Here is a 15,688-nt window from a genome sequence, read left to right as displayed (position 1 = left end):
CTGATGATCCTGTTTACACTTGTATAGGAATTAGTGAGCCTACTAAAGCTTAGGGAAGGAGGAAACTATAAGGCTCCTGAATGAATCCAGTAAACTTTATCTGAAGTGATTCCTACTTCAATTCCTCCAGCTAAGATCTGGCAAAATGAGCATTAGAAGAACTTTCTAATTCTGATGGCCATTGCTGCTTGTGTGATCAGTTTAATTGTGTAGAAAAATTCTTCTTTCCATTGAAAAATCTCCTTAATCATTTGGCTTACATTTGTGAGGCATCTTAGTAAGGAAAAGACTCTGGCTTGATCTACACTACCAGTGACATAGTTATATCAACCTAACCCCCAATGTAGACAGCATTAGGTTAATGGGAGGACTTCTGCCATTGACATCGCTACCCCCACTTAGGGAGGTGGAGTAGCTATGCCAATGGAAGAAGCTGTCCCATCGGTGTAGGTAGTGTCTTCACTAAGCGCTTCAGTGGTACAGCAAGTGTGGACAAGCCCTCAGGCTCCGATCCTCAGAATGAATTTAGGCTCCTGAATTCCATCAGTGGAAGTTAGGAGCTTAAATACCTTTTGAGGATCTGGGTCTCACTTCTTAAAAAAAAATTCTTAGGCTTCCAGCATTCATCTGACATTCTTTTAACTCTACTGGAGCTAGCTTGCCATTAATGTTTTACTATTCAAAATCTTTATCTTTTTAAAATTAGAATTAATTCATTTAATATTTGGTCCTGCACTTGATCTCAACTAGGAAAGTCTAGTAAACTAAATCTTTTCCTTTTTCCTTTTCTGAGTTTCGTTCATAGAAAGTGGCAAAAAAAAGTTAGAATACCCTTATTTTTAGGCTGTCCTCATAGGAAGTTGTTGTCCAAATCACTCCACACTGGGTCAGAGGTTGAGGTAGAATTTTTCTGCTGAATTGAATCATTTTAAGGTTGATATTCATTTGTTTGTGGATTTTGTAGAGATAAGGGCCAAAATCAGGCTTTCAATGGAAATTTGTTTGCAAGTCCAACTTACTTATTGAAAAGATAAGGTGCCCTTGTTTTTTCTGAGAACTGTAAGGAGGATGATTTTTTAATGGCTTCTTCAGTAGCAAAAAATGACAACTTTATTATCACTATATTGAGGACCACATTTTTAATCAATCCCCAAACCAGTTTCAATAGTTATCCACTATAACGATGGCAGGGGGAACATAATACATCCCCAAATTGTTTTCTGTAAGCATTCAGCTGATGTAGTTTAATATTTCACATTAATACCTAAAAAGTTCAGTGATTGTTCTTTGGCATACAATCCTATCCTTTCATATACCATACCACTACATTTAAAAGCTTTACAATGACTTGCTTGCTGCACTAACTCCAAGATAATAACTTTCTTTTGAACCAGCATCGAGAACAGCACATGGCAGCTATAAAAATTCACCTCCGGCTAGATGTAGAATCATGAAGTTAATTTAGTGCCATATGCAAAGAGAATTACTGTGGCAAGTCTGGACAAAATTAAACTCCAGCTACTCTTCAAGAAGGAAATAAACAGCTAGGGAGTAAGAACATGGATTTGAGTTGTAATAAATTAATTTAAGAATGTTTGTTTGTTTTTTGCTCCTGAAACATAGTCTTTCTCAAAGCTGTCATTTGAGATGTACACTGTTAGTACTATAATGCTGTGTTGCTGATTGAATGCTATTTACATCTCTGCATGCCCACTGGTACAGCTTTGAAACCATGCAAATTTAGTAACCTAATTATGTGTATATCACCTGTATATTGTGTGTAGAATTCTGTATGTACTCATACTCTACCACTACATAGAATCTAAAACCAAATTTACCAAATTGTTTTTAATTATTTCACATGTATCTAGTACATATGGGGCCAAAACGGTCCCCAAATTCAAGAGTGTTTGTATTTGGGGTTACATTTAAGGCCCTTCTGTAGTGGACCATGCATATCTGGTTTTTTAAAGTATGTTAGACACCAGTCTTTTTAGAAGACCTTATGGAGAGATAATGGGAAAGGAGAACCAACCAGCGGGGTCCAGTTGTATACAAAATTACTTAAAACAAAATACAGAATAACAAAGAAAGGAAATTCAAAGTTCAAACCAAATTCCCTCTACGTTAAAGGCTTATAACAGTTTATTTGGTATTGGAAGGCTTATGCTGAAGGTTTCCAGCAGTTTTTAAATAAGTTTTTGGGGATTTTTTTAAATCTTATTTCCCAGCCATTGCCTCTGCTTCCTGGTTGAACACAGGAATTAGGAAAGGATAGAGCAGAACCAGTATGTTTAACAGACACTATCCCACCAGAAGGGGGGGTGGGATGAGACAACAGTTCTGATGTCATTTTATAGGGAGTGGAGCTGAGTGCGTAAAGGAAAGCAGGTGAGGACTGCCTTTGACAGGCAGCTGAGTGACTTTTCTTTTTTTTTTTTTATGATGATGAGAGCAAGTTGGTGAAGATATTTTTATTGCTGAGGTAGGAGTGTTGCCATATAAGAGCTCAGTTCCCTCCTCAGAGCTCTGCAAGGCAGAAGGGAACCAGTTAAGTTTAAGCATGCTGATTCAGTCTCTTGGAGTAGTGACCAAGGAAGAAGTTGGTTCTTGGACACAATCCCAGCTCCTGGCTGTCCTCCTGCTGGGGATAAGAGGTTCTTTTTCCTGCTCCCTACTCAGCGTGACTGGAGAAGCAGTCAGCCCATATTCTATGAGGGGAAACCCTTCCTTTGTGTCTCATTCAGTTTCTGTGCTTTTCCTAACTTTCCAGTGGGTTGCTGGTTATCTTCTTTAACTTCACTCTTACCCAGTCCTATCAAAGATCCTTGGTCTAACTTTGTTCTCCCTTCCCAAGCTAAACTCTTGGAGGAGATTAAATGAAGTGGAGGGAAGGAAATGCCACTAGTTTAGATGGTGTTTTAGCATAGTCTCTACTGCTTGAGACTGATTTGAAACGTACTATTCTAAGCTCTCTGGCATCATTCTAGCCCCAAAACATGAGAGCAAAATTTCCTCAACCCCTGACTTAAATCAGGAGAAAGAAACCAGGGCTTGGAATTGTGTTCTAAAATTAATCCTAATTTCAATATTTTTACTAAAGTGAAATTATAATAAAGAAAAGAGTTGTTTGGCCAAAAATATAAAGCCGTGTATTAAACTTGCCCCTTAGTGCCTGAGTATTGCAGAATATTTGGTATATCAAATCACATACTGATGGTGCACTTGTGCATAGCAGACAACAGGGCAAGTGTCAATTTAATAGTTGAATTTTTCTTGATTTATGTGACAAACTCAAACTAAAGGTAAGATTATTTTCATGTTAATTTATCCTTTAATGCAAGCAAAATTTCATTCAGTAGAGCTGAGAATTGCAAAAAATGTATATGCCTTTCAGATTGGGTTTGTTTCCAAAATAAAGGTAGAAAATGGCCGTTTTTCTTTCCTTGGGGGTTGGGTACTTTGAACCAGAAATAGCTCATTTCAGCTTGATCAATAAGTCAAAGCTGTTCTGCAGTGGCTCAAGACCATGAGTACCAACCTCTGGGCAGACTGTTAAGAACTTGGGCACAAACCCCAAATTGGTTGTGAGTTCTATAATTTCACCAACCAATTATCAAGCGTAAACTTGCCAGGCATTGTAACAGCCGTGACTCCATGTTCCCTTGGTTACTCCGATCTGTCTTGCCACCCAGGTAAACCTACCTTTGTGATAGATGGTTCCTTACATCAAGGATCATAGCAATATGATGACTTCCAGTCCCAAAGGACCAGTCTGTTACCCCTGGTCAATTGCACCTTAGGTCTTACACCAAAGACAACACTTGTAGACAATCCTGTAATAAACTATCTGCAGATTTATTAATAGGAAAAGGAAATGAGTTATTTACAAGATTAAAGCAGATAAACATACACACACAAATGAGTTACAATCTTAAATTATCAAAGGTAATAGAAGCTTCTATAATAAGCAAGCTCTGTATGTCCTTTGTGGCTAACCCAAGCTAAGCAGCTGGGGATTCCTCCCTTATTCTTAGAAAACCTTGCCCCCTAGAGTCCAAGTAGCATAGAGATACAGTTCCTTCTTGTTAGGGGTTTTTATTCTCTTCCCTCTATGTACTCTGAGCTGCAAACTCAGCTGATGAGAGGAATATACTTGTATGACTCATCTTCATGGGCAGGGCAGAGTGCAGAGCATCAAAATCTTTTGTTCTCTTTAATGTTCCACAATAATCTGTATGTCTATGGGACTTCCATGTTGGCCAGGATGTAACCTCTTCTGTTGGAGACCAACACTTTACACTAGTTAATGTCTCTCTCTTGTCTGGTAATTTACCCAGGCATGGAGGTTTACAATACAAAGTCTTAAATATTAATTTACAATATAGGATAAAGATGCTACAAGTGAGATTAATGCATGCAGCAACTCACAAGCCTTCAATAAAGTTTAAACAAATTCTTACAATCTTAACACCTATTTTACCAATGCTAATGCACAGTTGAGCCAGCCTGATTGCAGCTATTTTTTTTTGTCAGCGTTCAGTTGAGATGTGGGGATCCTGGCATGAGCTGGCATCTGGTCTGCCAGTGTCACACAATATAACAGATAGACCCTAGTGGTCTGCTGTGTCAGTGAAGCTGTTGTGCATGCGTGTTAAACCCATATACCATCCTTAAAATCATAATGAATCTTCTCTTCACATGCAATAGATTCTCGTTAAAACTAATTTAGTTGTACCTGCCTTTGTTCAGAGAGTACAGAAGGACTGCAGTCTGGATTAATAGCTTTCAGATTTGGAATGTGAGATTTTTGGTCTTTTGCTGGCAAAGGCGAATGCCAAATACATAGTAGGATTTAACGTGTTCCTTACCACTGAGTTTGAGAGGTTATTTACGCTTGCCAGGCTCTTGTTATCAAACGTGAGCGTTATCTTGTGGCAGTTATTTCATTCCTACACAGAAACATTCTTAAGTATTTTATGATGGCTGCTGCTGACAAAAATTAGTATCCTGTGGAACAGCTTTGTGCAGGGTTACAAACCGATACAAAAAAAAAAATACTATACCCTTGGTCATTATACCTCTAATAATTCCAATAAACTCCACAGGTAATAAACAGTCTTTTAATCTATCCCTATTGCAAATCAAAAATTGTGAAAATGTTGGCTAGTGAAAATATGGAAGGACTTACAGTATGTGGAGTTTTTTAAATATGCTAGAGATGTAGCACATGCTGGCGCTTGTTCTGTAAGTTATCTTGGTTAGTCAACAATAACCACAAGATATGTGTCCCAATGTTCAGGTTGACAAAATGTCACTTAGACTGATTACTATTGACTTACAAACATCAGTAACTTTGGTGGTCAAATGCCACCATCAAATGGTTTAAAAAAAGATGTAATTTGGTTAAACAGAAGAATTCTTACTAATGATTTTGGACAATATTCTTATACACTACTGTCCAGGGAAACTTCACATTTTTCTCTTTCCTTTTCTATTTTTCTCTAGAACAGAATACAAATACCTGTACTTTAGAAACATTTTGCTAAGTACTAGTTTAATATATTTAAAACAGATCCGTGTTTTGCCATCGGATAATACATGTTTTCCTTTTTCTGTGCTTCTCTTTGTTTTCAGGCCTTTTTGCAAATGTGCGATCTGCCAGTCCACGTGGTTTGTAGGGCAAACGCAGAATATATGTCCCCATCTGGTAAGTGTGGTGTTCATTTAAATTACTTGTTAGTACCTATGTTTGGATACCATGGCAACAGCACCTCATCTTGCAGATACACTAGCACTGACTGGCTGTTATGTGGATTGCCTCTTTATTATTTTTTTTCCTATTCTACTGCCATTTTTGTCTATAGAGAGCGAGAACAATAAAATACAAATATTTAAGAAGTCCTTTTTAAAATATACTGTATTGCACATTTTTAAATGCAGGGGTTATACTGTGAATTCATGTACTAAGTTGCAAACTGACTCAGAAGTGGTAACTCTCTCAAAAATACGTAGGTGCTCTTGGCCTTCTCAAGCCCAAAGATTTCTGTATTGCAGAAGTCTTTCTGCTGGTCTCCAGGGAAATACCCTGTTGGCCAATGAATTTTCCAGTATTTTAAGGGTGGGAAGAAATGTCATTTGTTACCTTAGCTGGCATGTGATTGTCAGCAAGTTAATAGTTGGGGATAGGTCAGGGATAAACTGTCAGTACCAAGAACAGGGTGGCACTTATGTCCTCTTCTGATTCAAAAGACTGTTTGCAAAAAATGCAAATTCAGTATTTGATGTGTATGGTATCCCAGATTCTGTTGGAGATTTCTGTACACTCTCATCTAAGAGGTTACTAGAAAAGAATTGCTGAATGCACAACATAAAATTCTGATATTCTAAAATTCTTCATTGCATTAGGATCCATTTGTGTGAATTAAATTAAGCTGCTTCTACAATTTTCAATTGAAGTATGCAGCAGTAAAAATGTCTGCCTACTTGGGTCTTTATTTGTATGCTGCATGGTTAGCTCTGCTTCTCCTTCTTGATGTTATGGGAAATCAGCTGGAATCCTGTCCTTTAATGGTTTAAAAATCAATGATTGGTATCACTGAAAAAAAGTACAGTTCTTGTAGCAAAACCAGGATTTATTTTGTATCAGTGTTCCAAAATAAACCCAGTTGTTTGGAATGCTGACTCCCTTGCAGAAACAAGGTCCTGTCTTACATTCATGGGAACAGGAATGGTGTTGCTTGTATTCTCCACAAACACACCCCCACCAGCCACATGGGCTAATATCTAATACCATTACTTTTCTGAAGCTTTTTTCTATATCACTGGCTAAATAATGTGCAAAGGCACATGATTGACATGGGCTGATGACAATTACACTGTACTGATCACATCTAGCATATTCTATATATCATACTGGTTCCGTTTTAAATATAACTCGGAGTGTAAATGTAGCAGTTTATTCATCCTCCTAAGAGCCCCTACTATTTTTGCATGGTGTGCTATTTGTTTTTCTGTTTACTTTAACATAGGTTTAATAACATTAAAATTAATCCCAACCAAACCAGGCTATTAATAAATGTTTTCATTCCTGGAAAAATTCTCAAACTGATTTCAGTGGTTCTCAGACTTACGTCTCAGCATTTGTGCAGGACACTTTGAAACAATGCTTACTTTCCACAACTAGAAGATCCTTCTGAGGGAGTCAAGTACTGAATATGGATGTAGGAATACCAAAAGATAGTCTTTATATGCTGGCGATGTAAACCATTGAGCTTTTGCAATTCAGAAAACCTTGCATTTCTTTCGTAACACTCTATCATATGGATGCAGATGAGGCTTTTGTTGGTGCAGCGCACCTCATCTGTTATCCTTAGGCTGACTGCGAATCAGAGAGGAGTAAATCTCATGATAAAGACCATGACTGAACCTGCTGTTACTGTGAACTCCCTTTGAACTAGGTATGGCAGTAGCTTCTTTGCATTTGGAATAGGATTGCACTTCTTAATCTTTTCATGAATATCTTTCCAATTATATTACTTTTAAAAACCCTGTAAATAATTTTGACTTCATTTAGTTCTTTTAAAATATTCTATGAAGACGCACTTTGCTATCCTCATTTTTCGTGTCTCTCCATGAGAGCCTATTGCGTATTGTAACTTGTTTCATTTATGGGCAAAACTCCGTTATTGTCTTATGTCAACTTCAGTGAACTATGTTTACTAATGTAAAACAAAAAACGCCCAACATCTCCTTATCCATGTTGAGGTGATTAAACAACGACATATAAAATACATACAATTTCTCAAATTTACGTAGTACTGTGTATGTACCGGTGTTTAAAGATGACATCTGTCAAATAGGTGTTTCATAAACCCAGCCAAATGTTCCATCTACTTCTCTGGATTTCCACAATTTTCCTTTGAGGAAACACTGAAGTAACAATCTTCCCAGCAAAGCAAGTTTAATTATTATTGGGTTGAGACCTATCAGTTTGTACCATAACTGTAAAAAATACACTTGCAAATATTTGTTAGAGTGAAAGCAAATTAGTGGGGGAGGTTGTAGCTTAAAAGTGTGAACTAAAGAGATACAGGATGGAGAGACACTATTTGTGAGTCTCTCTCAAATGAAACTGCTTGTTAACTGTCATATACAATCTGAATGCCATAGTTTTTCAGATGATATACTTTGTGCTGAAAGAATTCAAAGCCATGATTTCAACAGTAATTATTTGCATGTATAGAAAGCTTTAATTTATTAAAAATATATTCTCTCTCTCACCACAGGCAAAGTACCCTTTATTCATGTAGGAAATCAAGTCGTATCTGAACTTGGCCCCATAGTCCAATTTGTAAAAGCCAAGGTAAGGGTATTAAATGCACTTGATCAGTAACGGATAAATAAGGTAGTTACTCTTTTTAGCATTTGCAATCATTTAACTTCCTTTTATGAAAAGTTACAACATTAGTTTTAAGAGAGTAAAGAAAGTAGGAAAAACCTCATATGAATGTAAAGGTATCTGCATTTTTACAATGTGGCAAATATTTAAACCCAAAGGGAGTAGCCTTTTGCTTAAGGAAAATATGGTGAAATGAGAGTTTGTGATTGTATGATGAGGGGAGGTATTTTCCTCTGGCATTTATTCAAATTATAGAAATCAGCTGTAAATACAGGATTTCGTCATGTTAACAAGGATTGGAAAATAACCTAGACCTTGCAATTGCACTCCTTTCTTTGCTCCCAAGTATAGTACTCTTAAAAAAGACACACAATGTTTGCTTAAGTCTTTAAATTTCAGCTAATATATATATTTATATTTGCTTTTATTTTTTTATCCTTGTAAAGCAATGTCTGTTCATTGCGTAGCTTATTTTGATAAACTGTGTCTTCAACTTACTTCTTTACACAGAAGAAATCATAGTAATAGTGAAGCCATGAACAACATAACATTTTCTATTTAATATTTAAGGTAATTTTAGTATAGAAGGTACTTCATAGTATTTACCATCTATTTTATGATTTAGTGAACTATATAGGGAGATCGAGACCTGATTTTAAAGCTCATTGACTTCTGTGGGCTTTGGCTCAAGCCCTAGCTGAATATTGCAATATCCTTTCTTACAGGGTTGTATATTCTTTTGCCCCTCTTAGGGCCATTCACTCAGTGATGGGTTGGATGAAGTCCAAAAAGCTGAGATGAAAGCCTACATGGAATTAGTCAATAATATGCTATTGACAGCAGAGGTACAGCAAACCATAATAATTCGTTGACTTTGTAAGTAAGTGATAAGTGGGCAAAAATGAATTTTTTTTCCATATGAAAAGTAGTTGTATTTTATTTTCAAGTTCTTAGATTGAGAAATAGTTCATCAACTCATAGGCTAGTGTCCTGACAAGAACAGAACTCCACATTCTCTGTGGTCTCTTCACATAGTCATATGAAAATTTCATGAATGGGGCGTTTACTTTTGTTGCACAGAACAACAGTGAGTTTATGAAGACTAACCATGTAGCTGTAAAGGAAGTTGACTCATAATTTATATAGCATGTTCTGAACTCCATCTTAATTTCAAAACTGATCTGGTGCTATTCTGAAGAGAACTAGCAACCAGGCTTTTGTCTTGCAAGTATCATGAACTTCTCTTCTGTGTTCATAGAAGGTATTTTAGACTTAAAATATTTGTGGGATATGCTGTTAATCTAACTTAAAAGAAAGCATCAATAGTTAGAAATAACTATCTGTGCAGTTTAACTGAAATTCCATACTAAAGTTTTCTTTTTCCTAGTTGTATCTTCAGTGGTGTGATGATACTACAGTAGAGGAGGTGAGTGGGTCTGCAGCATTTATCTTAATTAAAATTTAATGAGAAAACACTTTTGCTCACAATTGCAAGTCCCTACTCATAAATGAAACATTGAGGTTCATACCATTAATGATACAGTTTTTCATTTAAATTTTGCTTGCATATGCATTTTAGAGAAGCTGTGTGTCATTACTGAATGTAGCTGGCTGTAAAGTAGATATGTTTTTATATATTTTTAAGGTAATAGAGTAAATGATTTGTTTTTCTTTAGCCTACGAACTATGATTTTCTATGTAGAATAACTTCTTAATATTTTACAAAAGCCGATGTAATATCCTCTGATCCATGGAAACCATAGCTAATTTGTAAATAACAGTATGAAGTCTTACTTGCTTTTTTAAAAAAAAATATTTTGTTTTGTAACAAAGATTACTCATCCAAGGTATGGATCCCCTTATCCTTGGCCTCTTAATCGCATTTTGGTTTATCAGAAACAATGGGAGGTCAGACGTAAGATGAAAGCCATTGGATGGGCTGGCAAGTCACTTGAACAGGTCAGTCAAATAATAGCCAGAGTGGAATTCTTCATTCTGGGGTTGTTTTTTTTAAATAACCTCCCTGCAATGAAATATATATAAATAAAATATAAAAAATGTCAAAATTCTAGAGAAGCAATATTGTATTTCCTATGTTTCATAAAATAAATATATTGTGCAACTCCATACATTTAAAACAATTGTCTATGGAATCCCTGTCTCTGGCTACAATAGCAATAAACTTTAAATCTCACACACAATCGGAGAAAAATGAAATATGTTTTCTCATGAATATGTATCTCTGTTCTGAATCTCTGTTTGTCAATTTAGACCAGGATCCTGAAAAGGGATTAGCAGCCAGGGACTCTAATTCCCATGTGAAGTTAATGAGGTCCCTTTGCAGGGTTGTGGCCACTGATCTTGAACCTCCAAGAAAAATACAAAGAAGTTCAGTGATAAAAGTTTAATGTATTAATTTTAACCCAGTTACTGACAATAAGGAAATTTTAACAACTTTCCTTCTGTCAACAATATACGTGTCATTTAAAGTCTGGCCATAAGATTTGTAATTGGAGTCTGTGTAATACCTGTGGACTATATAGTAATTTAGTCATTTATTACAAATGTCAACAGCAGTTATGTATGCAATAAGGGGAGCTACTTTGTAGATAATTGTGTTCTCCTCTGCCAATTTAGGTACTAATCTGTTGTGTGTTTGGTTAGGTGTTTGAAGATGTAGATCAGTGTTGTCAAGCTCTCTCTCAAAGACTGGGAACCCAACAATATTTCTTCAATAAGCAGTAAGTTACTTTGTATGGAAGTGTAACGTACTGTAGGGTATATTAGTCTCCAGAACATAGCTAAATGTGGAGTATTTTTGCCTTATTGCCTTATGAGTAGCTAAGGACCATGTGTGAATGAATCCATAAATTGCATATATATGAATTTCTGAAATTAGTAAAGTAATTGTAAATGCTAAAAAAAAAAAAACTTTCTATAAAATATTTCATATATTTTCGCTAGTGTTTTTAGTCTTACACCTATTTTTCACTGACTTGATACAGAATACACAGTAATTTGTCAGTTAAAAACATATAATGTAAAAACAGAAACCTGTAGTTCTAATAGGTAACTAAACAATAATCCACTTAATTACATTAGCATATGTTGGCATTTCATAGATGAAACCCAGTGCCCTAATACATCATAGGCAGAATGACTCATGTATTTTGATCAAAAACAGGTTAATTCAAGTGACATAGTTGTGAGGGAGGCTATGTCTACACTGCAGTCCAAGGTGTGATTGCTGTCCAGGTAGACATACTGTGCTAGCTTTAAAGATGCTAGCACAGCCAAAAATAGCAGAATTGGCTGTACAAGCCCACTGGGGATGCTGAGTAAGTACTTGTGTTGCTAGCCTGCGCCTTCACAACTATGCTACTGTTTTAGCTTTGCTATGGCAGGTAAAGGTGGATAAGTCTACCTGTGCTTCAATCAGACCTTGGATTGCAGCATAGACAAACTCTGAGTTGGATTAGCACGAAGATACCTGTAAAGTCACATGATTGCGGGGAAATGCCGGTCTTCTCCCAACAAAGGATTGATTATGTTGTAGCAGCTATGATTTGTGTAAGATAGTACTGTCCTTGGCTTTTGCAGAAAACCCAGTGTAAACCGAAATCTGACATACACAAGATGTCTTTTGCTTTTATCAGTCACTTCCAGTTGCAAATGTCTACTTTCCCAAAAATATTCTTGTAATGATGGTTGATTTAAACTTACGTTTAATATATTCATGTCCTACATCATCGCCATGGTATATGAACCATGAAGTTATGTAAAGACTGTACATTGCACTTTGGAATGTATGTGACTTTTTAAAAAGCTGCCTTTTGTGTTCCCCTGAGCATGGCAATTTCTGGGAGCCAGTTTTAGGTATTTTTGGTGGGGTGACAATTCATGGTGAAATTACAAAGACACTTAAATAAAATTAGCTAATGACATTACACACAACAAACAGGGAAGGTGTTAATGAAAGACTTCTTAAAGCAGGGATATCTAAAGGAGTCAGTGGGATTCTGAGGGTGGGGAAAGGAAGCAATTGTCTTGTCCAGCCTTGCTACAGAATCAGAAAGCAAGAAGGGGACAGGGAAACTGAATAACTGTGTATTGGAATGTTTGGTTTTTCCCATAGCTTAAGTTTACTTCAGCTGTCAACTTGTTGGTTTGGACCAGGCTGAAGAAAGCCCAGTTTCTGTTTCCTAGTACACTAGGTGGGGATGGAGAAATGCCTTAATTAGCAGGATGTAATACTTGGTTTCTTGCCTCTTTGCCCCCAAAGGTTTTGCAAAGTTAAGGTTAGTTGGGCAATGTCTATGGATGAGCCAGAGTGCTGTAGGATTACATAGCAATACAGAATAAGCTGAAATTGGATTGCAACTATTCATTTTGAGACATTCTGAACTGTCTTTTATGAAGGTGTAGCCTGATTTTATAGTTATTAATTTATTGAATAGGGTAATAGGTTTGCCAATTTCTTTAATTAAAGGATCATGAGGTTCGTGTCCTAAATCAGGCTTCAGGTAAGTTTTATAAGGACACCGGGTACAACACAGGAAGAATTCCAGTGATAACCAGGATTTGTATAATTTTATAAATTTTATTAAAACAACACAAAATAATAAACAAATGATTACTATAGAGAAAATAAAATGAATAATCAAATTGATAATAGATTAATACAATCTTAAAGGTAAAGACTTATTTGATAGATATATTTACGATATGCTTTAAACTAGTATACTCACACCCTTCCTGGACTTGGTTGAAAGAGATGTCTAATTTCTCAAGTTGGAGTTGAGTGGAATAAGAGCTGCTTCAAAGCTAAGAGCTATAAGCTAAGACTAACATTACAACTTTAAGAATATAAAATAAAGAATGAATCTTAACACTAAATAAACTTCAAGCAGGGATAGCTGACAGTCGACTGCTCCGATGAGCTGGATTTGATCTTACTTATACCCCCCAAGAATATGTGTCCTTCATCCGGGCCCATACTTGGCCTTTCCACCTTCAAACTTTTGGGGTACATGTTGTCTATTGGCTACTAGGTTCGTACGTATTATTGACGTATCCACATCCTTCTTCAGGTGGTCTTTTATCTCACCTTTGTTATTTCTAGCTTATTGTGGGTTCTGTGGTGTTCTTGTGAAGTTTCTTGGTAACCGGGACAGCCCCTTCCCCTTTTAATGTCTCTTGACTTATCTAGGGTAAAGGTTATGACTATATATGTCCTATCCTGTCCTACATTGATACTTATCTAAGCCAAAGGTTGACGTGACATGTCTAGGGTAAAGGTTATGACCATATATGTCTTATCCTATTCTACATTTATCTAAGCCAAAGGTTGAATATATATATATATCTTAACAGTAGCTGTCATCCAGGATGTGGCCTGGAAGGTACCTTGCATTACAGCTGAATAAAATATCTAATTTTATTATTTCATCACACAATCATATCAAAATATATATGAAAAATATCTCTAATAATAATAATGCAAGCAAGCAGGCTAGTTCTATAGGCTACAAAGGTGATATTTATTTGTTTCTTTGTTTATAAAAGAAGTGCTATTGTTTTGGGATGTTAGCTGGACTCCACAACCTACATTGTCAATACATTTTTTAAATCTTTTTTTGTCTGTAAATAGTAATGGAGAGTTTCTCAATAATTAATCTAATAAAATATTCTTCTAGCTCGTTGATATGTAATATGTAGTTCTTGGATATTAGTGAAGAAAAAGCTCTACATTGTTAAATATACTTAAGGAAAATATTTTGTTTGGGGTTTTTTTTGTTTTCTTTTTGTTTGCATGCAGACCAGCACTGCAAAAAGTTCACTAAGGTCAAGCTATGAAAGGCTTATACACATAGCATGAGTATGACTGCAGGCTTATTCAAGAAATCACTGTTCTCCTTTGGGTTGTGGTGCCTTTAGTTATAGTGTTTATTTCCATTTGTTTAGTCTCTTTAACTGAAAAGAGATGGCCCAAAATGCTACTACCACGTAGTTACTTTTTCTCACTAGTCAAGGAATTTTTGGTGGCTGAAAAGCCCAGGAGAGATGTGGTTTTCTGAAGAGAACCATTCTGTTCGAAGGGGTGGTTTTGTTATGCACAGTACCTGCAGAGGAGGCTGGGAAAATAGACTTCCTTCCCTCAAAAGTGAAGAACAGTTGGTGCTGGACAAATGAGTCTGTTAATGGGAGCACTGAGCAGCACATTGAAAGTGCAGGCCAAAATTTGTTAGTGCATATATAAAATATTAAGGTTTTATGCATTTTGTTAAATTTTGAGTTTTATTTGGTTAAAAATGGCCTGTTTGATTACTTTGTGAATATACTTGGCATTTGTTGATGAGTTAATATTTTAAAAAGAAAAAAAGTCAGAATACAATATGATTTTCTTGATAAGGTTTTTGGTGTTTTTTGACTCCCAGAGGCCCTTTTTTTCCCCTGTCTCTTTCATAGGCCAACTGAGTTAGATGCTTTGGTATTTGGACATCTGTTCACAATTCTTACTACTCAGCTGACCAGCGATGAACTCTCTGAAAAAGTGAAAAACTACAGCAACCTCGTGGCCTTTTGCAGGAGAATAGAGCAGCACTATTTTGAGGATCATGGTAAAGACAGCTCCGCAAGTGCTGCATCCAGATCCTCAAAGGGTTATCTACTGAGTTAAATGCTTCATTTGGTGGTGGGGAGACTTGGTTTCTGAAACAAGTTTAACAGATAATGGTAAATGAAAAAAATGTGATTTAAAACTTCTTTGAGGCTGCCAAAACACTCTCAAGCAAGAAAAGTTCGAACTGCATTTTGTGTGTTGTAGAATTCACTCTATACATTTGACATGAAATGATTTTGAGGTATTGCTATTTAAATGCCATACAGGCTATTGAATATTAAACTAAAGTGACCTTGGAACAATATTGTAATTGTATTAAAAATAAAAATAAATGAAAAACAATGATTTTTAAAAGTTTCTCTTTGATCTCTGCAAAAGCCTTTTGATAAGCTTTATTCATATATAAACAGTGTTTTTAGATCCTCCTAGCAGAAGGACAAAAGGAAAGCAATTTGCATTACATGCTGTAAGATTAACTTGTTGACAATGATATGCTAGCGCAAGTAATGGGAAAATTGCTCTTTTCAGGCTTCAAAAAGCTTGCACTTTGAAAGTCAGTGTGTTTACAAGGTGATTAGGTCCTTTTAAGAAACTAGCATTTGAAACCAGATGGATAAATAAAAAGTATGCTTACAGCTTTATCAAATGTAGGGTGCCACTAACTT

At 36.0% G+C, this 15,688-nt stretch overlaps 1 protein-coding gene across 1 annotated transcript in view; it reads left to right on the top strand.

Annotated features, from left to right (window-relative positions):
- Positions 1-15,365, top strand: part of MTX2 (metaxin 2) — a 43,240-nt gene extending 27,875 nt beyond the window's left edge. Inside the window, exons 4-10 of the mRNA XM_067549190.1 lie at positions 5,638-5,710; positions 8,289-8,365; positions 9,154-9,246; positions 9,789-9,827; positions 10,235-10,360; positions 11,066-11,142; positions 14,870-15,365. Of these exons, the coding sequence (XP_067405291.1) occupies positions 5,638-5,710; positions 8,289-8,365; positions 9,154-9,246; positions 9,789-9,827; positions 10,235-10,360; positions 11,066-11,142; positions 14,870-15,080 (696 nt within the window). The 3' untranslated portion in view covers positions 15,081-15,365. The remainder of the gene's footprint in view (positions 1-5,637; positions 5,711-8,288; positions 8,366-9,153; positions 9,247-9,788; positions 9,828-10,234; positions 10,361-11,065; positions 11,143-14,869) is intronic.
- Positions 15,366-15,688: the final 323 nt, after the last annotated feature.

The sequence above is a fragment of the Emydura macquarii genome, unplaced genomic scaffold (genome assembly GCF_026122565.2).
Source record: "Emydura macquarii macquarii isolate MOO-44397 ecotype Brisbane River unplaced genomic scaffold, CSIRO-AGI_Emac_v2 contig_1253, whole genome shotgun sequence".
Taxonomy (NCBI): Eukaryota; Metazoa; Chordata; order Testudines; family Chelidae; genus Emydura; species Emydura macquarii.
The sequence above is the reverse complement of the archived record's forward strand: the minus strand, read 5'-3'. Positions and strand labels throughout refer to the sequence as shown.